The sequence below is a fragment of the Oncorhynchus gorbuscha genome, linkage group LG15 (assembly GCF_021184085.1).
Source record: "Oncorhynchus gorbuscha isolate QuinsamMale2020 ecotype Even-year linkage group LG15, OgorEven_v1.0, whole genome shotgun sequence".
Lineage (NCBI taxonomy): Eukaryota > Metazoa > Chordata > Actinopteri > Salmoniformes > Salmonidae > Oncorhynchus > Oncorhynchus gorbuscha.
In genome coordinates this window covers 43,920,509-43,947,894 of record NC_060187.1, presented here as the reverse complement: position 1 = coordinate 43,947,894, position 27,386 = coordinate 43,920,509, and the positions used below count along the sequence as shown (strand labels likewise).

At 43.5% G+C, this 27,386-nt stretch overlaps 1 protein-coding gene across 3 annotated transcripts in view; it reads right to left on the bottom strand.

Moving 5' to 3' along the window:
* grin3bb (glutamate receptor, ionotropic, N-methyl-D-aspartate 3Bb) overlaps window positions 1-27,386 on the bottom strand; it is a 108,005-nt gene that overhangs the window by 18,269 nt on the left and 62,350 nt on the right. For all 3 annotated transcript variants that reach the window (XR_006832106.1, XM_046301366.1, XM_046301367.1), the window contains exons 2-4: window positions 10,293-10,933; window positions 661-1,753; window positions 377-522 (exon numbers count right to left, since the gene is read on the bottom strand). Coding sequence is in view for 2 of the 3 variants with exons in the window: in XM_046301366.1 (XP_046157322.1) it covers window positions 377-522; window positions 661-1,753; window positions 10,293-10,933 (1,880 nt within the window). In the remaining variant the exon portion in view is untranslated. The remainder of the gene's footprint in view (window positions 1-376; window positions 523-660; window positions 1,754-10,292; window positions 10,934-27,386) is intronic.

The window sequence follows — 27,386 nt, the reverse complement described above, 5'->3', positions numbered from 1 at the left end:
TCACAAGAATTTGGGGTGGCAGGTAGCCTAGTGGTTAGAGCGTTGGGCCAGTAACCGAAAGGTTGCTGGATTGAATCCCCAAGCTGACAAGGTAATTATCTGTGGTTCTGCCCCTGAACAAGGCAGTGTTCCCCGGTAGGCTGTCATTGTAAATCAGAATTTGTTCTTAAATTACTTTCCTAGTTAAATAAATAGCATTTCTTTGGCTATAGAGCAGGAGTGCTGTGGACAATCCTACTCTTGGAAACCTACTTCAGAAGCAGCTGCTCATTGGGACCTTGATTAGCTGAATCGGCTATGTAGTGTAGGCCTGGAACAAATCTTGCCCAATCTGTAGTTTTCCATGAGTGGGTTTGTATATGTTTTGATCTCTTACTTGAGGGTGGACACTCCATCAGGTGTGGTGGGCTCATTGTAGCGCCTCATGTACTCGTGCATCTCTGGGAAACTCTTCTTCATGTACTCCTCGGCACTGCTCTCCCTCACCGTCCCAAACCTGAAACCATGAGACGGGTGGTGGAGCTAGGGAGGAAAAGAGGGAGGAGGAAGGGAGAGGGGAAGAGAGGGAGATTGGGATGGGGGAAAGAGAGGGGAAAGAGTTAATAATCAAAACAAATAATTACAGACAACATTAAAATAACTATTAAGTGTGGGTCTCACCTTGGCGTCGTGGATCCCCGAGAGCTCCTCGAAGGTCTTCTCGCCGACCATGACGGCGGCCAGGTTGGCTGTGTAGCTGGACAGCACCAGCAGGCAGAAGATGGCCCACAGGTTCATCAGAAACCTACCCGTCCAGCACTTAGGAGTCTTGCTGGAGACTGTGCGGCCGAACAGGATGGCGTAGCACAGGTTGAGCGCCGACGAGTAGGAGAAGACCCGCAGGCGGTTGCGTCCGTGTGGCGTCATGCCAAAAGGGCTTTTCCACTCGTAGAGGGTGAGGAAGAGGGCGGTGATGTGCAGTGCCACGAAGATACCCACCCACATGGACCAGTGAAGGGGCCACATGAAGGCGCCAATGGGCGCCGCTGTGTCCTTACTGCGCACCAGGATGCCTAGCGAGGTGGAGAAGAAGGGCGAGGTGAAGTCGATGACGCGACTACGCACTGAGTTAATGCTGAATGAGGTGACGGCCATGTCGGCCACGCCATTGAGCAGGTCGCCCACCAGCCCTGTCCAGCGGCCGCTCTTCGACGCTCCATACTTCCCGTCACCCACGATGTACAGGTCGTACTCAAAGCGCAAGTCCTCGGCCAGTTTCTCCAGCAGGTCAATGCAGTATCCGTAGCAACACTTGCTGTAGTCCGTGGGCAGGAAGGTAGAGTTTCCCGAGGCACGCTCGCTGAAGTAGCTCTCCAGCATGTCCGAGCTGTTCGTCCCTGCGTCCAGGCAGTACTGTCCCGCCGGGCAGTTCCCGTCCTCATCGACTTCCCGCGTGAATACAAAGGGGTGCTCCACCAGGGTAACTACCCGCACCCGGCTGTCTGCCACAGGCATGCCTGGCTGCCACCGGCCCCCACTCCTTTGGCCTTCCCCCCGGTCGTGGCCCTTGCCATTGGGACCCTGCCAAAGGCTCTGGTCCTCCACCTTCAGGCGGCCCCCCTCCCAGCTGCCCACCGTCACCCAGGTGGGCTGGCCCACCGCATCCCGCCGCAGGCTCCAGATGTGGAAGCGCTGAGAGGTGAGAACCCGGGACAGGTTCCTCTGCACCGACACCGGCCCTGTCAGCCCCGAGAACGACGTGTTAGACAGGAATCTATGGGCCAGAGGAGATCTCATTAGATTCAGACTATTTATTGCATGCACAGAGTCCGACGCCAGCGCATAATAAATAACCAGTGTTTCCCATAATAGATGATTTCTTATGGTGTGGTGGGGGGAGGGGCATGTATGGACTCCAATAGCTTCTTGCCAGAGGGATAGTGGGTCAGACTGTACAGTTTCAAACTTACTGTACAAAATGGACGGACCGTGAACTGCATAGCAGACAGTGACACATCTGACCTGCAGCACAGTCTAGACAGACACCGGTACTGTAGTACAACATGTCAAAACCCAGATTGGCATCTGTTGAAGCCAAACGAATCCACCCTGCACCTGCAGCAAGGCCAACAGTGTATCATCACAACCCTGACTGACAGCTAGATGTTTTCCCTGTGGCTAGGATTAGCTGTTTTCTGCCTGTCACACTTTGGGCCTCCTCACAGACTGTAAACTCTAGGCTCAGCTTTGTCAAGAAAAATGTCGTGTCCCACGGGGAACGCCACATCCTTTCTATGTGGGAATGTGCGTCCTATTTGGTTGAGACATTGAACAATGAGATTTCCAACTTTATTCGCCCACTCAAAAAGACAGCCAGAGGTTTGTTGAATTCCCAACGTGTTATCGCTGTGCTTTATACCATTTAAACGCAACGCCAATTTCCAATGGAAGAACAATGTCTGATTTTTGGTTTAGATGTCCTCTAAACGTGTTAGCTGCGCTTTCAACCTTTTTAAAAGCACAACAAAGTTTAAATGGGAATACAATGTCTGATATTTGTATTTATGCCACAACTTAATGTGTTATCACTGTGCACAACCATATGACCTGGATTGCAGTTGAGATTACATTCAATTAATGTACATTGTGCAAGTGATCAATGCTATTCAAGACCTTCAAGATCTGCAACATTTGCATGCTATATTGAACATGCAATTTCTATGATTACATAAGAAGACATTTATAGTTACATTAGTCTAGCCTCAAAATGTTGAATAAATACTGTTACATTAGTTTGTAAAATAGTCTTAACTTTAGGCTATTTCCTGTATTAGAAAAATATGATTGAATTGTGTTTGGTTGACAATGCAGGATAGTTTCATCTGAGCCACTGGCTTAATCCTATTCTTTAACTTAGATGTTTGGTTTAGTTGGAGACGTGAATCCAACATACCATTTGTTAACTTGTCAATAGGCTATTTACTGGATTGCAAAGTGATTTTGAATTGTTTGGACGTCAACAAGTTTATCTACAAATGAATCATTTATATGTTGGATTCACATCAGGGGTGGCAGGCTAGCCTAGTGGTTAGAGCGTTGGACTAGTAACCAACAGGGTGCAAGTTCAAATCCCAGAGCTAACAAGGAACAAATCTGTCGTTCTGCCCCTGAACAGGCAGTTAACCCACCGTTCATAGGCCGTCATTGAAAATAAGAATTTGTTCTCAACTGACTTGCCTAGTTAAATAAAGGAAAAATAATAAAACATCTCCATCTCAAATAAGAATAAAGGGTAAAGTGATTTGATTTAGGCCTATTCTTTAACTTAGATTTTTGGTTGAGATGGAGATGTGAATCCAACATTAATTTGAAAAAACTTGAATTAAAGCCAGACTAAGTGGCACAGATGGAACTATCCAAGCAGAAGATACATCTCCTTCAAGTGTTGATATTTGGTTGCGTTGACAACCAATTTAATCACTGACATGTTGGATTCACGTCTCGATCTCAACCCCCCAAAAGTTTAAGGATAGTACTAAATCTAATCAAACTCTAAATTGTACTTTAAATTAAGTTTGATTTTATTTGATCCAGGTCATTAGTTAAAGTGCATTTAAAGTTTGATTTGATTTTAGTTTCTTTAACTTTGATATTTGGTTGAGCTGGAGACGAGAATCCAACATATCAATCATTCATTTGTAGACAAACTGGATATTGAATTGTGTTTGGTTGTCAGCGCAATCAAATATCAACATTTGAAGGAGATACGTCTTCTGCTTGGATAGATGTGTCTGGTTCTCTGTTAAGCCTACCTTTAGGAATGACTTTGGTAGCAACGGTAAACATATTTGGTTATTAAAAGGTCTCTCAACAATCATTCTCACGATAACACATTGGTAGTAGTCAGTGACAAATATAAAAGCTGGACTTGGTTAAAACCCTGGATGGCAGACCAAATTAATAGCTGTAGATCAATTCTCCAATAGGAGGTACTGCCGAACCTATTGTTTGTTGTTTGTGTTTTATAGTTGGTATAACGTTGAACATCTGAAATTGTTACAAAGGTAAAAATTCAACATTTTTTATACATGGTTTGTCTAAGTCGAAAATTGGTTACAATGATAACAATCATTGGGTTGAAATTTCACCCTCAAAACAACAGTTTGATGACTTTTTCAAATCCACTAGCCCTCCAGTTAGTTACGGCATATGGGTTTAGCTTAGCCTAGCGAAGGGTTCACTTCAGGCAATTCAGATTCAGCCAATCCCATTGGCTAAGGGAAGTTGTGACAGTCATGTTGAGTCATGAGGAATGTGTGCCGCCATTAATAATAGAGGTGGCGCCGTGTGACCGCTGCTGAACTCCTTCCATCGAAAAGAAAAAGGCAGAGGGATGGATGAATCAGAAAAAGGCAGAGGGATGGATGAATCAGAAAAAGGCAGAGGGATGGATGAATCAGAAAAAGGCAGAGGGATGGATGAATCAGAAAAAGGCAGAGGGATGGATGAATCAGAAAAAGGCAGAGGGATGGATGAATCAGAAAAAGGCAGAGGGATGGATGAATCAGAAAAAGGCAGAGGGATGGATGAATCAGAAAAAGGCAGAGGGATGGATGAAACAGAAAAAGGCAGAGGGATGGATGAATAAGAAAAAGGCAGAGGGATGGATGAATCAGAAAAAGGCAGAGGGATGGATGAATCAGAAAAAGGTCATTTGGCTCCCTACCTTTAGGTAATTAATTTATCCCTATCTCAGCCTATATAGCCCCCCACCTCAGTCCCACAAGAGGGAAAAGGAGCTGAATGCCATTACATCATTACATTGAAAGGCTATGCATTTCTCTTTACCAGTAGGTACAGGTTGTAATTACTTAAAAGCCCCCCCCCCCCAACCTGTACCTTTTGGGTTTCTCTACAGCTCCTCTCTTTACTCACTACCATCCCTCGTGCATTTCTCTCATATTCCATTCCTTCCTCCCCCGAAGCCCTCTTCTCTCTAATAGCTGTTCTGTTATGTAGCTGTTATGTGTCTAAGTGCCATCATGATTATGACACTTCATCATGGAGTTGTTCCTGAGCAAAACGTCGTCGTAAGCTTGACATCGTCGATCTTTACTAGGCACTAGGCACCCAGTGCAATCCCATTAATTTGATGGCCCTCTTAAATGACCTGGTAGAACTGAATATAGTTATAATGGGGTGATTTCCAAAATGTTTCTCATATGCGGAGACGCCGTAATGTTGTAATCATTCTCCTCTGTGTTGAAGCCCCAGGCAACAAACTCTACTCTTGAAGCTTACTGCTCACCACGGTAAAATGGCTTGCCTTTTTACGCCAATGAATAAATGTGATACACCAGTACTCTAGCAGTCCAGCCTCCACCACTTATTTCCTTCATAATTTCCACTATATTCTTTTTTCCAACATGTTTTAGCTGAGTCGGGGTACAATTGGGCCCAATTGTAGCTCATCCTATTGTGTTTTTGTGCTGAGACACTGTCTGCATGGCTAGCTTGCGCAGCTGTTGTTACTCTGGTCCATGGCAGATACAGCGGGTGTAAAGCTGTGTGCTGCTGTCGCTCTGCTCTGAGCCACTGAGAGGCAGAAAGGGCTGTGGGCTCTTTTGATAAGGAAGCCTGCCTGCCTGGCTGGCTCCCCTATTGGGGAGGCAACTGACTGGAACCCATGAATAAAGCTTAAAGCTCTACCCTCCTCCACTTCATGTTTGTATTCCAGCTGGGTGCGTGTGTGTGTGTGTGTGTGTGTGTGTGTGTGTGTGTGTGTGTGTGTGTGTGTGTGTGTGTGTGTGTGTGTGTGTGTGTGTGTGTGTGTGTGTGTGTGTGTGTGTGTGTGTGTGTGTGTGTGTGTGTGTGTGTGTGTGTGTGTGTGTGTGTGTGTGTGTGTGTGTGTGTGTGTGTGTGACAGGAAGAGAGAGAGTGTGTGCGTGTGTGAGTATCTGTCTGTGTGTATGTGTGTGAGAGAGAGTATTAAGTGTGTGTGTGTGTGCGTGCGCGTGTGAGTATCTGTCTGTGTGTATGTGTATACATATGCATGTGCGTGTACAAACACACTCTCGCCTCACTCAATACACAGGAGGCTGCATCTATCGCTGTGTTTGGAGGAGCTGCTCTGTGGTTAGGGGTGACTAGCAGTCTGACCTCAGCAAGAGATAGGCCTATTTGCAGACTCATGCAAACACTGGGAAAGAACCACTGCTCAACTGTCTATAGCACTTACCAAGTCCATTATAATAATATGGACCCAAAAACACTATATTCAGACACAACTTGGCTAAAAGGAGGAGATGTAAGACTACGTATTTATGTACGTATGTACGGTGCATTTGGAAAGTATTCAGACCTCTTGACATTACCCACATTTTGTGATTGATTGATTAAATGTTTTTTTTCTTCCTCAATCTACACACAATACCCCATAATGATGAAGCAAAAACAGGTTTTATACATTTTTGCGAATTTATAAATAAATAAAATGTTTAACTGAAATATCACATATCACAAGTATTCAGACCCTTTACATAGTACCTTACTGAAGCACCTTTGGCAGAGATTACAGCCTCGAGTCTTCTTGGGTATGACGCTGCAAGCTTGGCACACCTGTATTTGGGGAGTTTCTCCCAGTCTTCTCTGTATATACTCTCAAGCTCTGTCAGGTTGGATGGGGAGCGTTGCTGCACAGCTATTTTCAAGTCTCTCCAAAGATGTTCGATCGAGTTCATGTCTGGGCTCTGGCTGGGCCACTCAAGGACATTGAGACTTATCCTGAAGCCACTCCTGCGTTGTCTTGGCTGTGTGCTTAGTGTCATTGTCCTGTTGGAAGGTGAACCTTCGCCCCAGTCTGAGGTCCTGAGTGCTTTGGAGCAGTTTTTCATAAATGATCTCTCTGTACTTTTCTCCGTTCATCTTTCCCTCGGTCCTGACTAGTCTCCCAGTCCCTGCCGCTGAAAAACATTCCCACAGCATGATGCTGCCACCACCATGCTTCACCGTAGGAATGGTGCCAGGTTTCCTCCAGACGTGACGCTTGGTATTCAGACCAAAGAGTGCAATCTTGGTTTCATCATTTCAGAGAATCTTGTTTCTCATGGTCTGAGAGTCTTTAGGTGCCTTTTGTCAAACTCCAAGCGGCCTGTCATGTGCCTTTTACTGAGGAGTGGCTTCCATTTGGCCAATCTACACTCAAAACGGGTTCTTCTAAGTACCTTATGGTTCTAGGCACTGAAAATGGCCCACAAATGGTTCTTCCAAGAACCCCATAGGAGGTGGGGTTCATCGAGGAAGCTCCTTAGTTGGTGTGGGTTCTTGCAGGAACCTAACTGCCAAACATAAACATTTGGATTTTAATTTGAAAGAACAGCAGGTGCAGGCACTTAACTGAAAAATGTAAAGATCTCCTCAATTTAAGCTAAAGTGTGTCCCTTGTGTGATCTAAATTGATATTGATTTATGATGATACCATCTATCTTTTCATATTTGTGCAAATCTTTCTAAAACAGAAAATGGACATTAATGTATATTAATCAACAAATAGCTACGCATATGTAGGCTATGAGAATATGTTGAAGGCTGCCTGTATTGGGTGCTGATGACTGAACTGCTCACGTTGGTGTCTGTGTCTGCAGGTATACAGACAAGGAGGCATACAAAGGTATGTCAATTGGTATTGGTATGTTATGCACATTTACCATCCTCCCTTACCTATTCAATGAATATCCCTTAGGCCTCTACATTATGGACAAGGTAAAGTGTCTTTTTGCACGCCCAATTTTTCAGTTTTTGATTTGGTAAAAAAGTTTGAAATATCCAATAAATGTCGTTCCACTTCATGATTGTGTCCCACTTGTTGTTGATTCTTCACAAAAAAATACAGTTTTATATCTTTATGTTTGAAGCCTGAAATGTGGCAAAAGGTCGCAAAGTTCAAGGGGGCCGAATACTTTCGCAAGGCACTGTATGTGTATGAAAACCATGTTTTGTTAATTACGTTTTTGGGGATTGACAGACTCCACCTTCCCTACACCGCGGATGAATATAACAAGAAACCTGTTCGATTACCATGCACTGCAAAATCATACTGGCTATGGATTAAGAAATTTGTCTTGGCCCCTAAGAATCTCATACATTTTTACAGGCGCACAATTGACAGCATCCTGTCGGGCTGTATCACCGCCTGGTACGGCAACTGCACCGCCTGGAACCGAAGAGCTCTCCATAGGGTAGTACGATCTGTGAAAACACATCACCGGGGGCACACTGCCTGACCTCCAGGACACCTACACCACACGATGTCACAGGAAGGCCAAAAAGAACATCAAGGACAATAACCACCCGAGCCACTGCTTGTTCACCCCACTATCACCCAGAAGGCGAGGTCAGTACAGGTGCATTCAAAGCTGGGACCGAGAGACTGAAAAACAGCTTCTATCTCAAGGCCATCAGACTGTTAAACAGCCATCACTAGCCGGCTTCCACCCGGCTACTCAACCCTGCACCTTAGAGGCTGCTGCCCTATATACGTAGACTTGGAATCACTGGCCACTTTAATAATGGAACATTCGTCACTTTAATTATGTTTACATACTGCTTTACTCATCTCATATGTATATACTGAATTCTATTCTACTGTATTTAATAAATGTCACTCTGAAATTGCTCGTCCTAATATCTATATATTTCTTCATTCCATTCTTGTACTTTTAGATTTGTGTATTGTTGTGAAATGTTAGCTACTACTACACTGTTGGTGCTAGGAACATAAGCATTTTGCTACACCCACAATAACATCTGCTCAATATGTGCATGTGACCAATTTTTTACATTTATTTTTTAAATGGAGAACATCAACACGGCAGAGAATATAGCCATTGGACTTGGGGCTCTGCTGGGCCTGTACCTCATATTTGGATTTTTACCACTAAAATCATAATTAACACTGAGAACTAAAATATTGTGTTATTGTTATTCATATTGTTATCATTAATAATAATAATAATAACAGGGTGGGGTAGTTCAAAAATGAACCTCAAAATGTTCTTCAAAACGTTCTTCGAGGATCCATTAAAAGGGATACTTAGAATAACTTATAGGGGTTCCCCTAAACCCCTAAAGGATACTCCAGGAACATTTTATTTTTTAGAATGTACCATAAAGGCCTGATTGGGGGAGTGCTGCTCTTCTGGAAGGTTCTCCCATCTCCACAGAGGAACTCTAGAGCTCTGCCAGAGTGACCATCGGGTTCTTGGTCACCTCCCTGACCAAGGCCCTTCTCCCCGATTGCTCAGTTTGGTCGGGCAGCCAGCTCTAGGAAGAGTCTTGGTGGTTCCAAACATCTTTCATTTAAGAATGATGGAAGTCACTGTGTTCTTGGGGACTTTCAATGCTGCATAAATGTTTTGGTATGCTTCCCCAGATCTGTGCCTCAACACAATCCTGTCTCGGAGCTCTACAGGCAATTCCTTCGACCTCAAGGCTTTTTCTTTGCTCTGACATGCACTGTTAACTGTGGGACCTTATATAGACAGGTGTGTGCCTTTCCAAATCACGTCCAATCAATTGAATTTAGCACAGGTGGACTCCAATCAAGTTGTAGAAACATCTCTAGGATGATCAATGGAAACAGGATGTACCTGAGCTCAATTTCAAGTCTCATAGCAAAGGGTCTGTATACGTATGTAAATAAGGTATTTCTGTTTTTTATTTGTAATAAACTTGCACAAAAAAAAAGTTTTCACCTTGTCACTTTGGGGTATTGTGTGTAGATTGCTGAGGAACATTTTTGATTTAATCCAATTTAGAGTAAGGCTGTAAACGTAACAAAATGTGGAAAAGGTAAAGGGGTCTGAATACTTTCCGAAGGCACTGTATGTACAATATATATGTATGCGGCAGGTAGCCCAGCGGTTAGAGAGGCAAGCCAGCAACCGGTTCAAATCCCGGGTCCGACAGTAAAAATCTGGTAGGAAGAGAGCTAGCAACCGGAGGGTTGCTGGTATTATATCCTAGATGCCATTGTCTGCCGTTGTGCCCTTGAGCAAGGCACTTAACCCCCCACAACAACAGCTCTCTGGGTGTCCAGTGTGGCAGCACCCCGCTCCTCTCCAAATTCTGTGTATTTATGTGTGTCTTTCGGAGGGGTTGGGTTAAAAGCGGAAGTCAAATTTCAGTTGGACGCTGTGTGCAATTAACCAATAAAGTGATCTCAAACTTAATGTGAGTGTGTGTATGTGTGTAAAATAATCCTTCAAACCTCCAGAGACATTGTGAGTCAAAGGTTAAAAGTAAACCAGCTTTACCTGGCGAGGTACTGTCCAGACGAGGGCACCTCGTGCTTGTTGGGCTTGTCGTAGCAGTTGACCATGTTCTGGATGAGCGCCAGGTCGGGACGCACCACTGTGGCTGCTGCCACAGCTTGGCCCACCAGCTGCAGCGCGTCGCGGATGTAGAAGTCCAGCGGCTTGCGCTCCACCTCACCGTAGGCTAACAGCCCCAGGGGCAGACCGATGGAGTGCAGGGTGTCGGGGCTCAGCGGGTAGCCCAGTACCCAGTGCACTGTGGGCAGCGTCAGCCCCAAGTCCTGGGCGCTCCGCAGCACCGCCGCTGCACACTCCGGGTCGGCCCCGAACAGCAGTACCGCAGCCGGTGGCAGGATCTGACTTGGCCCCTGTCCCCGGAAGTGTTCCGAAAGGAAGTCCTGGATTTCGGATTCTGTGGGCCCGGCCCGGGTGAGATTGAGGAGGGCTCGGAGGTGCCAGCGGGTGGCGCCCCAGCCAAGGCGGCTCTGGAGCTCCAGTAGTTCCAGCAGGCCAGCCTCCTCCCAGCCCTGGCACAGCACAGCCATGCCCTCCTGCCAGCCGCTCCGCTGGAGAATAGTCAGCAGCAGCTCTGACAGGCCTGACGGGGGGATCCGCGTAACCATCTGCAAGTGGAAGCGGTTCTGGGAGGAGAGAGAGAGAGAGACAGAATAAGAAAGATTGTCAGATCTAAAGAAAAGGACTGGAGCATGAGTCACGCAATTGCTATAATCAAAGATAGCATTGCTCACCCTTTGTGAAGCACAGCTTTGTGAGGGTATGCCATCGTGGTTATGTTACATTGGGCAGAGCAACCTACATACTGTATTGACTGTATACACTCTCTTCAGTATGACATTTGCTTATAAATGAGTTGTGAACCATCTATGTAGGGCTTATAAAATGCATTATGAAGGCTTAATTTTCAAAAAGGAAAATAGATCAAGCTGGATATAAGAACCAAAACAAATTATTCCGTGAAATATTTTCGGAGAGACTACAACTCGACTCACATGACTCAAATTAAAATCTTTATAATCCCCTTTTCATTAAACAAAACTTTGAGCTTATGCTCTCTTTAGTCACACTTTGACTCAAAAAGCAATATCAACAGATGAAAGTGCCGATTTCAATCCATCCGTTTCAAAAGCCTTTGATTACCGCCACAAAGTTGGGCTACCCGTCTTCATAACCCTTCCTGAAATGCTGCTCATTTGCTTTGCTGCAACAAGCACTACAGGAGAGATGGAACGCACAAATTGCAATTCATGCTTTGTCTCGTCAGGTTCCCCCCTTGTGTTTGTGGGTCTCCGTTCATGTCTTCCCACTCTCTCTGACTCCCGCAACCTCAAACGTTAAGCAGATGCTCTTATCCAGAGCAACTTACAGTTTTGAGTGAATACATTGTCACCCTTTTTTTTCGTGCTGGGAATCGAACACACAACCCTGGTGTTGCAAGCTCCACGCAATACCAACTGAGTCACATGGGACCCAGTCACTGGGACCAGTGCATCAGCGGAGAAGTTGAAAGATAAATGTTTGACACACGTGTGTTTGCAGGCAGCATCCACAAAGTATTTCAATGACGCGCATCAAAAGTTTCAGTATTCTTCTGCTCCAGATAGAGAGATCAAGGCTTTGTTTCTCCTGGAACTGAGGGAGAAGTAGCTTTGTAGTCAGCCCCTCCCCTTGGCATAGAGGAAAACAAAAAGAGCTGATCGTGGACTTCAGGAAACAGCAAAGGGAGCACCCCCCTATACACATTGACGGGACAGCAGTGGAGAAGGTGGAAAGGTGGAAAGTGTACATATCACGACAAACTGAAATGGTCCACGCACACAGACAGTGTGGTGAAGAAGGAGCAACAGCACCTCTTCAACCTCAGGAGGCTGAAAAAATGTGGCTTGTAACCGAAAACCCTCACTAACTTTTACAGGTGCACAAATGGGAGCATCCTGTCGGGCTGTATCACCGCCTGGTACGGCAACTGCACCGCCCACAACCGCAAGGCTCTCCAGAGGGTGGTGCGGTCTGCACAACGCATCACCGGGGGCAAACTACCTGCCCTCCAGGACACCTACAACACCTGATGTCACAGGAAGGCAAAAAAGATAATCAAGGACAAACCACCCGAGCCACTGCTTGTTCACCCCGCTTCCATCCAGAAGGTAAGGTCAATACAGGTGCATCAAAGCTGGGACAGAGAGATTGAAAAACAGCTTCTATCTCAAAGCCATCAGATTGTTAAACAGCCATCACTAGCACAGAGAGGCGGCGACCTACCTACAGATTGTTATCATTGGCCACTTTAAGAAATGCCATTTTAACAATGTTTACATGTCTCACATTATTAATCTCATATGTATATAATGTCTACTGTATCCTTCACAATCTATTACATTTACATTTAAGTCATTTAGCAGACGCTCTTATCCAGAGCGACTTACAAATTGGTGCATTCACCTTATGACATCCAGTGGAACAGTCACTTTACAATAGTGCATCTAAATCTTATCTATTGCATCTTAGCCGCTCTGTCACTGCTCATCCATATATTTTATACTTATATATTCTCATCCCATTCCTTTACTAGATTGTGTGTATTAGGTTATGTTGTGGAATTGTTAGATACTGCTGCACTGTCGGATCTAGAAGCATACGTATTTTGCTACACTCACAATAACATCTTCTAACCATGTGTATGTGACCAATAACATTTGATTTGATTTGAATAGACTGATGTTGCCCTCTAGACCAGGGGTGGGAAACTTGCTAGACCAAGGTTGGGAACTCCCTTCGACCAGAGGTGGGAAACTCCCTTTGACCAGAGGTGGGAAACTCCCTTTGACCAGAGGTGGGCAACTCCCTTTGACCAGAGGTGGGAAACTCTCTAGACCAAGGTTGGGAACTCCCTTCGACCAGAGGTGGGAAACTCCCTTTGACCAGAGGTGGGAAACTCCATTTGACCAGAGGTGGGCAACTCCCTTTGACCAGAGGTGGGAAACTCACTAGACCAAGGTTGGCAACTCCCTTTGACCAGGGGTGGGAAACTCTCTAGATCAAGGTTGGCAACTCCCTTTGACCAGAGGTGGGAAACTCGCTAGACCAAGGTTGGGAACTCCCTTTGACCAGAGGTGGGCAACTCCCTTTGACCAGAGGTGGGCAACTCCCTTTGACCAGAGGTGGGCAACTCCCTTTGACCAGAGATGGGCAACTCTCTAGACCAAGGTTGGGAACTCCCTTTGACCAGAGGTGGGCAACTCCCTTTGACCAGAGGTGGGCAACTCCCTTTGACCAGAGGTGGGCAACTCCCTTTGACCAGAGATGGGCAACTCTCTAGACCAAGGTTGGCAACTCCCTTTGACCAGAGGTGGGCAACTCCCTTTGACCAGAGGTGGGCAACTCCCTTTGACCAGAGATGGGCAACTCCCTTTGACCAGAGATGGGCAACTCCCTTTGACCAGAGATGGGCAACTCCCTTTGACCAGAGGTGGGCAACTCCCTTTGACCAGAGATGGGCAACTCCCTTTGACCAGAGATGGGCAACTCCCTTTGACCAGAGATGGGCAACTCCCTTTGACCAGAGATGGGCAACTCCCTTTGACCAGAGATGGGCAACTCCCTTTGACCAGAGATGGGCAACTCCCTTTGACCAGAGATGGGAAACTCCCTTTGACCAGAGGTGGGAAACTCCCTTTGACCAGAGGTGGGCAACTCCCTTTGACCAGAGGTGGGAAACTCTCTAGACCAAGGTTGGCAACTCCCTTTGACCAGGGGTGGGAAACTCTCTAGACCAAGGTTGGCAAATCCCTTTGACCAGAGGTGGAAAACTCACTAGACCAAGGTTGGGAACTCCCTTTGACCAGAGGTGGGAAACTCTCTAGACCAAGGTTGGCAACTCCCTTTGACCAGGGGTGGGAAACTCTCTAGACCAAGGTTGGCAACTCCCTTTGACCAGAGGCGGGAAACTCGCTAGACCAAGGTTGGGAACTCCCTTTGACCAGAGGTGGGCAACTCCCTTTGACCAGAGGTGGGCAACTCCCTTTGACCAGAGGTGGGCAACTCCCTTTGACCAGAGATGGGCAACTCCCTTTGACCAGAGATGGGCAACTCCCTTTGACCAGAGATGGGCAACTCCCTTTGACCAGAGATGGGCAACTCCCTTTGACCAGAGATGGGCAACTCCCTTTGACCAGAGGCGGGAAACTCGCTAGACCAAGGTTGGGAACTCCCTTTGACCAGAGGTGGGCAACTCCCTTTGACCAGAGGTGGGCAACTCCCTTTGACCAGAGATGGGCAACTCCCTTTGACCAGAGATGGGCAACTCCCTTTGACCAGAGATGGGCAACTCCCTTTGACCAGAGATGGGCAACTCCCTTTGACCAGAGATGGACAACTCCCTTTGACCAGAGATGGACAACTCCCTTTGACCAGAGATGGGCAACTCCCTTTGACCAGAGATGGGCAACTCCCTTTGACCAGAGGTGGGCAACTCCCTTTGACCAGAGGTGGGCAACTCCCTTTGACCAGAGGTGGGCAAATCCCTTTGACCAGAGTTGGGCAACTCCCTTTGTTTCATGAGCTGCTGAAAACATACGCTCCACAAGTACAGAGTGAACCAAAAAAAAGGTCATAAATGTGTCTGAAGTTCACGTTGAAGTGTACTGTGCACCTCTGTTCTTCTTAAACATACTTGTTAAAAGAATACAACTTTCTTTCTATCATCTCGACATTGCTGCTCTTTTTTTGTGGGTTGTGTTGTCCCTTAGAAAGAATGGTGTGCAGATTGTCCACCTTTTGATGAGCTAAAGCTCAAAATCACAGCTTACTAATGTGTCAGTTGGTGTTAGTTCGTCAGACTTGACGATGACATACACAACGGCACACAACCAAATAAATCCTGTCATCAAAGCATCATACCTCTTATGAATACTCATAAGTACCTTTTGTGCCAGTTTTCACCAAAGCCATGTGAGGGGTGTTTATTATATCATTTATTATAACTACCAAACCAATCCTCTAAGTCCAAAAAGTATACCCACACAATGACTGTTAACTCCAAATAAAAGAGAAGGATCATCATTATTTGTGCCACATCTCAACCATATCGCCACCAAGCTGGATGTAGTACAGTTTTAAAAAGCCACTGATTCTTGATTTCCATCCAATTGGTGACAAGATTTTAAATATGCGCATTTTGCTACCAGAGGTTTCTATCAAATTGACTTGTTGCAGATAAAAGGCTGTGCGTGATGACATAGTGCACATACAAATATATTTAGCTATTGATTTCCAATTAACCTAATAAAAAATTCAAGTTAAATAGGGCACACTTGCATTTTAAACTCACAAAAAGACATTTGCGTTATACAGCGTATGCCCACTTTGGTATCTGCGCACTGTTGGCTAGAGTGCACATATATAATGAGATTATTATGGACAAAAGAGCAAGATAATTTGTATTTGTCAAACGGCAGCCAGGCATCGATGGTCATGTTACTAAAATAAGACCCTCGAAATTTAATGAAAAGGAGCATCAAGCTCATCACTTTGCACTTTCACCACCCTGTGAAGTTCATCAAATTGTATTTAATCTGTAGCGAAATAAACTACATGCTTCCCAGTCGTAGTGGGAGAACCACACAACATATCATCGTGGGACTCCCAAGTTTACTTCGATATGATAGTTATTATATCCATTTTTGCGCATAAAATCGTTTCCACGACATTCCTCGCATAATTAATTTTACATACACAAAAGATCCCACCGTTTCTAGCGTATTTTGTTTTGTCGACATTTGAAAAGTTTACGAAAACATTCCATCATTCCATCAGGACTGTCATGAAACGTTTTATTCGACATGTACTTGACTCGCATAAAAAGGTTGGATGGAAAGCTGGTTAGTGATTTTTACAAATCCCGCACGTTGGTTGATTCAATCAAATATCCGGCATTATTTCTCACCCCATGTGAATAGATTATTTACAATGTCATTATCCTTTTCACAGATGCACTAAACCCAGTTCATCACCAATTCAATGAAAACCCTCAATAACATCTCACTGAGACCACAGGAGTATCCCACATGTGAGTTCTTCCTGTCTTGCAAAGCCGTTTGAAAATGACAATATAGAGAGGTGCATTATATAGGTACTCTCAGAGAACATAGAGGTCAACAAGGGTAACTAATGGCTCCAGTAACCTGAGAGAGGACAAAAGGACAAGGTCATCATCTCATAGTGTTTGATTGGAACCTGGAACTACAAAGGGAGAAAGAAAAGAGAGACGGAAATAGTGGGTGACCACAGAATGACAGGATCCATTTAGAATCCAATCTTTCTTAGTCCTGGAAATGGAAATAAATGGAAAAGGGAAATTGAGGGAATGAAGATTTTAAGATTCTGTCCCAATTCCCTTTACCACACAGCAGCAGCCAAAAGTCTTTCTCTAACATTTTACTTACAGACAGCGGGCAGTCATAATTATGACCCAGGGGGTTCTGGGTACCTCCATCACAAATCCGGACATAAACATTAAGTATATGAAGGTGTGCATCCCCATAAGAGTTACACATTCTTATGTTGGTACAGCCAACTATTTCTAGAGCACCCCCAGGAGTCACTGTGTAATTCATTCTCATACTGATGATGACAGGGGGAGAATATGGTGAATGGGAAGTAGACTAGAGGACACTGGTAAGTGTTTGCACCTATGCAAAGTTTGCTCCCGTCTTTTTCAAAAGGAAATAAATGACAAAGATAATTTTTTTTAAACATGAGATTGTCTTTATCTACCCGTTCCTTTTAGATCTTATCCCTCCCCCAATATCCTTGTTTTATCTTTAGTTGAACCGCTTCTGTTTTGTTCCCCCCCGGATATACAGAGCCATGAACCTCCCTTTGTTTACACTTTACCTTCCGATCTTATCTGTCTCCCAACACTTGTTTTACCCTTGGTTCAAACTGATATATTTTATAGCCTGTGGAATAGGAATATAGAAGGCAGCAACTGTGCACTGGTGTGAAGGCTGAGTAAATCCAGCACTAGAGAAAGGACAGAGTTCAGATAGATATGGAATAGAGGTGAGTGAGGTGGAGCACCCAAGGTTCCTATTTATTCTCTGTCCTATGATATATATATATATTTTTACAAATATTTTTCATTTATTCATGTTTGATAGAATCGTACAGGGGGAGGTCATTCCGAGTTGAGGCAGGAATCATAACGTCATGTCAGAAGGAGTATCCCGTCATTAGGACTTACCCAGAACATCACAAAATGATTGTCTAAAGTGGTCAGGACGTTGTGTCATTGTTCATGAGGTTTTGTCTAGTTCCTGGATTGTCCCGGGGATTTCCACGAAGATGTTTTTAGGACATTCTTACGATGTTGTGTCATGGTCCCCCTAGAGGTTTTGCCTAAATCACAGTTTGTCCCAGGGACATCCCCGGGGATGTTTTTAGGACATTCTTACGATGTTGTGTCATGGTCCCCCTAGAGGTTTTGCCTAAATCACAGTTTGTCCCAGGGACATCCCCGGGGATGTTTTTAGGACATTCTTACGATGTTGTGTCATGGTCCCCCTAGAGGTTTTGCCTAAATCACAGTTTGTCCCAGGGACATCACCGAGGATGTTTTTCGGACATTCTTGGGATGTTGTGTCATGGTGCTCTGGATGTACAGTTGAAGTCGGAAGTTTACATACACTTAGGTTGTAGTCATTAAAACTCATTTTTCAACCACTGCACAAATTTCTTGTTAACAAACTATAGTTTTGGCAAGTCGGTTAGGACATCTATTGTGTGCATGACACAAGTACTTTTTCTAACAATTGTTTACAGACAGATTATTTCACTTATAATTCACTGTTCCAGTAGGTCAGAAGTTTACATACATTAAGTTGACTGTGCCTTTAAACAGCTTGGAAAATTCCAGAAAATGATTGCTTTAGAAGTGTCTGATAGGCTAATTGACATCATTTAAGTCAATTAAGTCACCTGCGGATGTATTTCTTCAAGGAAGGACACCATCCCAACCGTGAAGCACGGTGGTGTCAGCATCATGTTGTGGGGGTGCTTCACAAAATAAATGGCATCATGAGGTAGGAAATGTGGATATATTGAAGCAACATCTCAAGACATCAGTTAAAGCTTGGTCACAAATGGGTCTTCCAAATGGACAATGACCCCAAGCATACTTCCAAAGTTGTTGCAAAATGGCTTAAGGACAACAAAGTCAATGTATTGGAGTGGCCATCACAAAGCCCTGAACTTAATCCCATAGAAAATTTGTGGGCAGAACTGAAAAAGTGTGTGCGAGCAAGGAAGCCTAAAACCTGACTCAAACCTGACTCAAACACTAGCTCTGTCAAGAGGAATGGTCCAAAATTCACCCAACTTATTGTGTGGAAGCTTGTGGAAGGCTACCCGAAACGTTTGACCCAAGTTAAACCATTTTAAGGCAATGCTACCAAATACTAATTGAGTGTATGTAAACTTCTATCCGACTGGGAATGTGATTAAATAAATAAAAGCTGAAATAAATCATTGTCTCTACTATTATTCTGACATTTCACATTCTTAAAATATAGTGGTGATCCTAACTGACCCAAGACAGGGAATTTTTACTAGGATTAAATGTCAGGAATTATGAAAAACTGAGTTTAAATGTATTTGGCTAAGATGTACGTCAACTTACGACTTAAACTGTATGCCTAGTTTCCAGGCTTGCTCCAGGGACGTCAGCTGATTGTCACAAAGAAAAGGGGTGTTATGTTTTGCTGACTGGAGCTTATCTGACCAATGTCATATCCCTCATACCGATCTCTCTGCACTCACGCAAATATAGATATTTGCAGTATGCAGCCAAAGAGCAAGCTGCAAATAATGACCCGTCCAAGAACTCTGGCCTCCCTTTGAAGCCTTCAAACACATTTGACTTCTAAGAAAGAAAGATGTTCTGATAGACAGTGGGCTTTGTGTCTAATGCAGACGCCTCTACTCAGCACAAACCTGAATGTATATTTTACGTTTCAAGTGTTTATCTGCCTTATAATAGTTTAGCTAAGTGCATCGTCAAGTTCAGGCCCGTAGCTAAGAACTTCCACAGTACTCTACAGATCACTCAAACCCAAGTGAGCGTGACCTGAATATAAACAACAGGGAATATGCAACTGTGGAGATGCTTCTCATCTGAGTTTAGGCTTTATTAATTGGTTTCTTTGTGAATGTTCATCCTGTTCAGACAGGAGTAATATCTCAGTTGGAATGTGCCTACGTGGGCCTCTAATTTCACGTGTGGAATCTTGCCAGCTACCACAGCATAAGAATATCAACCTGCTCCATATATAGTCATTCTCTGAAACTATGGCCAATCAAGTCATTGTTATCTACGGATATAAGATCTTAAGTTGATTACCCTGTTGCAGGACATGTTTTACTTAGTGTATTTTAGGTTTAAAAAGGCTTCTGAAGTTTGTAATTTCCCACTTTTAAATTTCAAACATGATTTTCCCCTTATGAAAAATGTACCAACCCCAACCAAAAAATGTCCATTATTTATAATCCACATAATAATTCAAATCTCCTGCTTCTGAAGGATACTTTTCTTGCTGTAGCAAGCTGTCTCAAACGAAGATCCGATATCTGTACGACTACCATAAAAGCCATTTAGAGAGCAATTCGTGACAAATGTAGCATTAGATCATGTTAGAGTAGTAACATCGCAGTAATAACATAGAACAAATTGTATTCCAGAGGGCTTCATCTGACGATTTTCTCATCAATGATGGAATCCACAAGAGGGATTTAAAACCGGTCGTGTGTAAATGTGGTGAAAACTCTTAAGTCGTCTCTCCGGTACAAAATGCAGACTAGCAGCTTGATTAGCTTCTCTTAACCAAGCCTAGCTAAAAAAACTGTTGAAAGGTGCTGGTAGTTCGTGTTTGTCAGTCTGAGACCGGGGTTGCATAGAAATCTGATCTACAAATCACCTCAACCAGAAAGACTATTGAGCTGCCTTTGCACATCCTTATTGTGAAAAGATGATCAAATCTGTGAAACACCTCGTTAAAGCCACGCCACAGATGATCAAATCTGTGAAACACCTCGTTAAAGCCACGCCACAGATGATCAAATCTGTGAAATACCTCGTTAAAGACACGCCACAGATGATCAAATCTGTGAAACACCTCATTAAAGCCACACCACAGATGATCAAATCTGTGAAACACCTCGTTAAAGCCACGCCACAGATGAGGTGGCAGTTACCAATCAATCAACAAACAAATAAGTTGGTTGCCACAGAGTGCAACAAACACTGGCAGTTACATTCACCAAGACCCACCACTTAGTTTACAAACAAAAGTTGCTCAAAGTGGGTGAAGACAGATCGAGGAGTGTGACTTTAAGGCCAACCCTCACGAACCAGCAGGTGGTGAGAAAAAGCAATGGTACTTTCTCCAGCAGCACTGCTATTTTCTGAAACAGTACATTACATTCGTCTTCTGTGAATGGGAAGTAGCATAGAGACAGTGGGAAGGTTCAAACCTGACTGGAGCGAAGACAAAAGAGAAGACGGGCAGAACTGATGGACCTTGACGTCTTTGACAGGAAACAAAAATTGACAATAATGATAAGAGAAGAAAACCTCATGTGGAACATTGGAAGAGAACTGCAGTAAGCCTTTTACAGCAGAGGTAAAACTGAATTCATATAAAAGACTATAAAGAATTGGAACAAACCTATTTAGTATTGGCAGACCATGTTAAATCTTAGGAATGCACTAGTCTCTTGAGCCGGACTCAAAAACTTGTATTGGCTCAGCCTTCTGGCCATAGCAAGACTAGAAATGCACATACAATATTAAATATTAGAAATGCAATATGAGAGAAATGTCTTCCCCTTCTCTTTCTTGGCTTTCTTAGTTTGCTTATGCAACTCATTTCCAAACATGCATGATGTGCAACTACATTTTTACATATACATCCAATATGTTTGGAAATAAGCCCACCCAAATACTGAAATAAACCTGGTCTGAGATAGTTTCATTAGCCATATGTACAGGATACACATAGTATACACTGTCCAACAGAATGGTACCTCGCAGGTTCCTTCTCGACAATAAAAAAACATTTAAGAAATAATAAAAGATAAGAATGCAACTGTAAATGGCAACTGTATTTTATTACTGCTGAGAGAAAATATTTTAGGGAGGGGGAGGGGTTCTTCTGATTAAAATAATTACAGCATCTTTTCTGAATCTGATACGAGATTGACTGGTTAGGGAGTCATTTCTAGCAGAGGAAGAGCAAATAAACTCAGTAGTTTTTTGCTGCACTGCTGTTCTCCCCAAACATGACAATGAAAACCCCACAATGCATTCTGCTATGGGCACATGCACATGTTTCTCGACAGAAAATAATACATTCCAGAGAACTGAGGAGACGTGTGGGTTTTCTGAGAGAGGCAGTCTTGTTTACACTGCCTTCCAAAACAATTCATACCCCTTGTCACCCATCTACACATAATACCCCATAATGACACAGTAAAAACATGTTTTTACACATTTTAGCAAATGCATTGAAAATGAAATACAGAAATACAGTATCTCCTTTACATAAGTATTCACACCCCTGAGTCGATACTTTGTAGAAGCACCTTTGGCTGTAATTACATCTTTGAGTCTATTTGCGTAAATCTCTAAGAGCTTTGCACACATGAAGTGTACAATATTTGCCCATTATAATTTTTTTAATTCTTCAAGCTCTGTCAAGTTGATTATTGATCATTGCTAGACAGCCATTTTCAATTCTTACCATAGATGTTTCAAGCCGATTTAAGTCAAAACTGTAACTAGGCCACTCCAAAAGATTCCATGTTCTCTTGGTAAGCAACTCCAGTGTAGATTTGACCTTGAGTTTTAGGTTATATTCCTTCTGGAAGGTGCATTCATCTCCCAATATCTGTTAGAAAGCAGACTTAAGCAGGTTTTCCTCTAGAATTTTGCCTGTGCTTATTATTCCGTTTCTTTTTATTAAAAAAAACCCTCGTAGTTCTTGCCGATGACAAGCATACCCATAACATGATGCAGCCACCACCTTGCTTAAAAATATGAAGAGTGGTACTCAGTGATGTGTTGGATTGGATTTGCCCCAAACATAAATAACGCTTTGTAATCAGGATATTAAGTTGATTGCTTTGTCACGTTTTCTGCAGTATTACTTAAGTCCCTTGTTGCAAACACTCTGTCATTTAGGTTAGTATTGTCGAATAAGCTACAATGTTGTTTATCCATCCTTAATTTTGTCATATTACAACCATTAAACTCTGTAACTGTTCTAAAATCACCATTGGCCTCATGGTGAAATCCCTGAGTAGTTTTCTTCTTCTCCGGCAACTGAATTAGGAAGAACGCCCGTATCCTTGTAATGACTGGGTGTATTGATACACCATCCAAAGCCTAATAACTTTACCATGCTCAAAGAGATAATCAGCGTCTGATTTTTTAAATGTTTTACACATCTACCAAATGGTGCTCTTTTTTGCGATGCATTGAAAACCTCCTTGGCCTTTGTGGTTTAATCTGTGCTTGAAATGTACTATTTAATTGAGGGACCTTACAGATAATTGTATGTGTGTGGTACAGAGATGGGGTAAGCACATTTCTACTCCTGAAGTTATTTAGGCTTGCCATAACAAAGGGGTTGAATAGTTTTCGACTCAAGACATTGCAGCGTTTATTTCTTTATTCATTTGAAAAAGTGTCCACAAACAAAATTCCACTTTGACATTATGCGGTATTGTATGTAGATCAGTGACACACAATCTCAATTTAATACATGTTAAATTCAGGTTGTGACACGACAAACTGTGGAAAAAGTAAAGGGGTATGAATACTTTCTGAAGGCACTGTAGCTGGTATTGCGCTGAGCTGCGAGCCCGATTGTACATGTAAATGACGGTGTTTATCTGTCCGGTGCAGAAAGTCATAGGCAATATCAAGGCAGGGTGTTTTAAATTGGCTGCCATAAGGGATTAGTGGTGACTGGGACATTAACAGGAGAGGGATGGCCATCCAGCCTCCATATTAAGCGAGACGCTCTGTTCAGAGAGGAGGTAATGAACAGGTAATCCTGAGGTTCTGGCGGTACTATACAAAAGTCTTGGAGGCCCATGCCGAGCGGTCACACTTGAATCCATAAAATCATTACACTGCAAAATACAACAAGCTCTGAACACCTGACACCATGAACATTGAGCCTTTGCAAGAAAAGAAAAAAGGATACGAATTTGAGCTGCTGCGAAATGTGCATTGCAGTCTTCACATTATTATTCTTAAAGGTGCACTCTGCAATACTTTCCACTATATGCACTCTGCAATACTTTCCACTATAGGCACTTGTGGTAAAACAAGGGACTCACCCCTCCATTTTTGTTGATCACGGAAGTATCGTCTCGATTGTCTACATACTCATCTCATATGTATATACTGTACTCGATACCATCTACTGTATGCTGCTCTGTACCATCACTCATTCATATATCCTTATGTACATATTCTTTATCCCCTTACACTGTGTATAAGACAGTAGTTTTGGAATTGTTAGTTAGATTACTTGTTGGTTATCACTGCATTGTCGGAACTAGAAGCACAAGCATTTCGCTACACTCGCATTAACATCTGCTAACCATGTATATGTGACAAATAAAATAAAATTTGATTTGATTTGATTCTAGTTTGAGCCGTCAGCCCCTCTAGTGCCCCCCTCGAAAATATATTATTCAAGTTCAATTTGAAATTCCAACCATGGTGTCTGCAATAACCTCACGTACTTGATGCTGGTGTTGAAAATGGCTTACAGTAATCACTTTATGAAATGAATTCGGAATCGGAAACAAACTGCCTCTGAGATTTAAAGAGATGTTGGTATTCCATGGTAATAGGATAATAAAAAGAGGAGATCGTGTCAGCTAGTGGAGCCAAGTCATATACCCGGGGTATTGGGTGGGACAGAGGTAAAAGACTATTCAGCAGGTGTTTCCCACACTCACACACAACGAGGAGGAGCGCCCTCGTTGTGTGAGAGGGACACAAAGCCCAAACATCCACATCTGTTTGCTATTAACATCTTGCCAATGTTGCCGAAAGGGATACAACCTAGGTCTCTGGCCAACCCAACATCGTAACCATTAAACTAAGAGGACATTCTCAAGATCTGAGGGCGACAATGTTCCAAATCACCTCCATTACACCTAGGCACCCCCAAAAAACAGCAAGCTATTCTGTATGCAATTGCTCTGAGAGAGTGCAGGCCATTTTTATTTATTCATTAAAGACTTTGTTCTTTATGGCCAAACCACAAACACAGTCATCCTGGTGTTTACATGTCATGGCCCTCTCATTATGTTGAGCTGGGTTGAGGTCATATTGGGTGAAATAGTCAATACTCAACGTTTGTCCAATTACACAGCTTGCTAAGGAGATTTACAATGGCTAAGCAAACCTATCAGTATAGCCTGGGCAAACACGGAATTCAAACAAGCTTTTCACTTGGCCCCAGAATGCTACTAATAAATTAGCTACCAGCGTAGGAGTACGGCTGGAATAGGATGGGGTTAAGGCTCTTTGCATAGTAGATAATAGAAATATTGGGGAAAGCCATTCAGAATGTTGACATTCACGTTGGACATGATGCCACATCGAACAGGATACTGTATGCATGGAAAGTGAATATGCACAGAAGGTGTGTCACAGTCGCTAAATGTAACCACAACGGAAGACACCGCAGCATTTTTTGGAGACAGGTGTTTGACACGAGAGCTCTACGGTAATAGAAACCGGTGTCAAAGTGCTTCCTAACTCATCGTAAACAACCGTAGCTAGCTACAACTACACCAAATATACATTTATTTTAAGGCCAAATCCTGCCCAATGTCCTAAAATCATTCATTTGGAATGTCATTCAAGGCCTGACATTTGCAGGTGACAAGTTCTGCCTGTCATCACCAAATGGACAGGCACTAAAGCCAAACACATGATGGATGGTCCAATATCACTCTCTACTGTACTAGAATTAATTATGTAATGCTGCTATGGCGTCTGCATGGCATCAGGTCTGCAGCCACGACATCCAGCCAAAGTGAAGGCCTTTGGCAGTCTGATTTGTGTTGTTTTGCTTCCTTGGCAGCCAGAAGATCGATGGATGAACTTACTTATGCCAAATTACAATTTGTCACTCGGCATACATCTCTGTGATAAGGGCCAATAGAACACCTTTATGGGGAAATGAATTCAGGTCGTGAATCATAAACAAGCCCAATCCGCCCACGGAGGCTCATAGTTATTATGCGTTTGGAATGGGGTGCCTCTGTAAATAGGAACATTGAAAACTGAACATTGAAAAAATATATATATTTCACCTTTATTTAACCAGGTAGGCCAGTTGAGAACAAGTTCTCATTTACAACTGCAACCTGGCCAAGATAAAGCAAAGCAGTGCAACAGAAAAACACAGAGTTACACATAGGATACTCAAAAGTACAGTCAATAACGCAATAGTAAAATATATATACAGTGTGTGCAAATGGAGTAAGGAGGTAAGGCAATAAATAGGCCATCGTAGTAAAGTAATTACAATTTAGCAAATTAACACTGGAGTAATAGATGTGCAGATGATGGTGTGCAAAAGAGCAAAAAAGTAAATAAAAACAATATGGGGATGAGGTAGGTAGTTGTATGGTATATTTACAGATGGGCTATGTACAGCTGCAGCGATCGGTTAGCTGCTCAGATAGCTGATGCTTAAAGTTAGTGAGGGGGATATAAGTCTCCAACTTCAGCGATTTTTGCAATTCGTTCCAGTCATTGGCAGCAGAGAACTGGAAGGAAAGGCGGCCAAAGCAGGTGTTGGCTTTGGATGACCAGAGAGATATACCTGCTGGAGCACGTGCTACGGGTGGTTGTTGTTATGGTGACCAGTGAGCTGAGATAAGGCGGAGCTTTACCTAGCAAAGACTTATAGATGACCTGGAGCCAGTGGGTCTGAAATCGCCGAAGTCAAGGAGGATTATTTTATTGGTAGGATAGTTTTACGAGGGTATGTTTGGCGACATGAGTGAAGGAGGCATTGTTGCGAAATCGGAAGCCGGTTCTAGATTTGATTTTGGATTGGAGATGCTTAATATGAGTCTGGAAGGAGAGTTTACAGCCAGACACCTAGGTATTTGTAGTTGTCCACATATTCTAGGTCAGAACCGTCCAGAGAAGTGATGCTAGTCTGGCGGGTGCGGGCAGCGATCGGTTGAAGAGCATGCATTAAGTTTTACTAGAGTTTAAGAGCAATTGGAGGCCACAGAAGGAGTGTTGTATGGCATTGAAGCTCATTTGGGTGTTTGTTAACACAGTGTCCATAGAAGGGCCAGATGTATACAGAATGGTGTCGTCTGCATAGAGGTGTATCAAGGAATCACCCGCAGCAAGAGCGACATCATTGATATATACCTGTTTGAAAAGAGTTGGCTCGAGAATTTAACCCTGTGGTACCCCCATAGAGACTGCCAAAGGTCCAGACAACAGGCCCTCAAATTTGACACAATGAACTCTGTCTGAGAAGTAGTTGGTGAACCAGGCAAGGCAGTCATTTGAGAAACCAAGGCTGTTGAGTCTTCCAATAAGAATACGGTGATTGACAGAGTCGAAAGCCATGGCCAGATCGACGAAGACGGCTGATGGTGGTTATGATATCGTTTAGTACCTTAAGCGTGGCTGAGGTACACCCATGACCAGATCAGAAACAGGATTGCACAGCGGAGAAGGTACGGTGGGATTCAAAATGGTCAGTGATCTGTTTGTTACCTTAGCTTTCAAAGACTTTAGAAAGGCAGGGCAGGATGGATATAGGTCTGTAACAGTTTGGGTCTAGAGTGTCACCCCCTTTGAAGAGGTGGGTGACTACGGCAGCTTTCCAATCTTCAGGAATCTTGGACAATACGAAAGAGAGGTTGAACAGACCTCTAGGGGTTGCAACAATGGCGGTGGATAATTTTAGAAAAAGAGTGTCCAGATTGTCTATCCCAGCTGATTTGTATAGGTCCAGG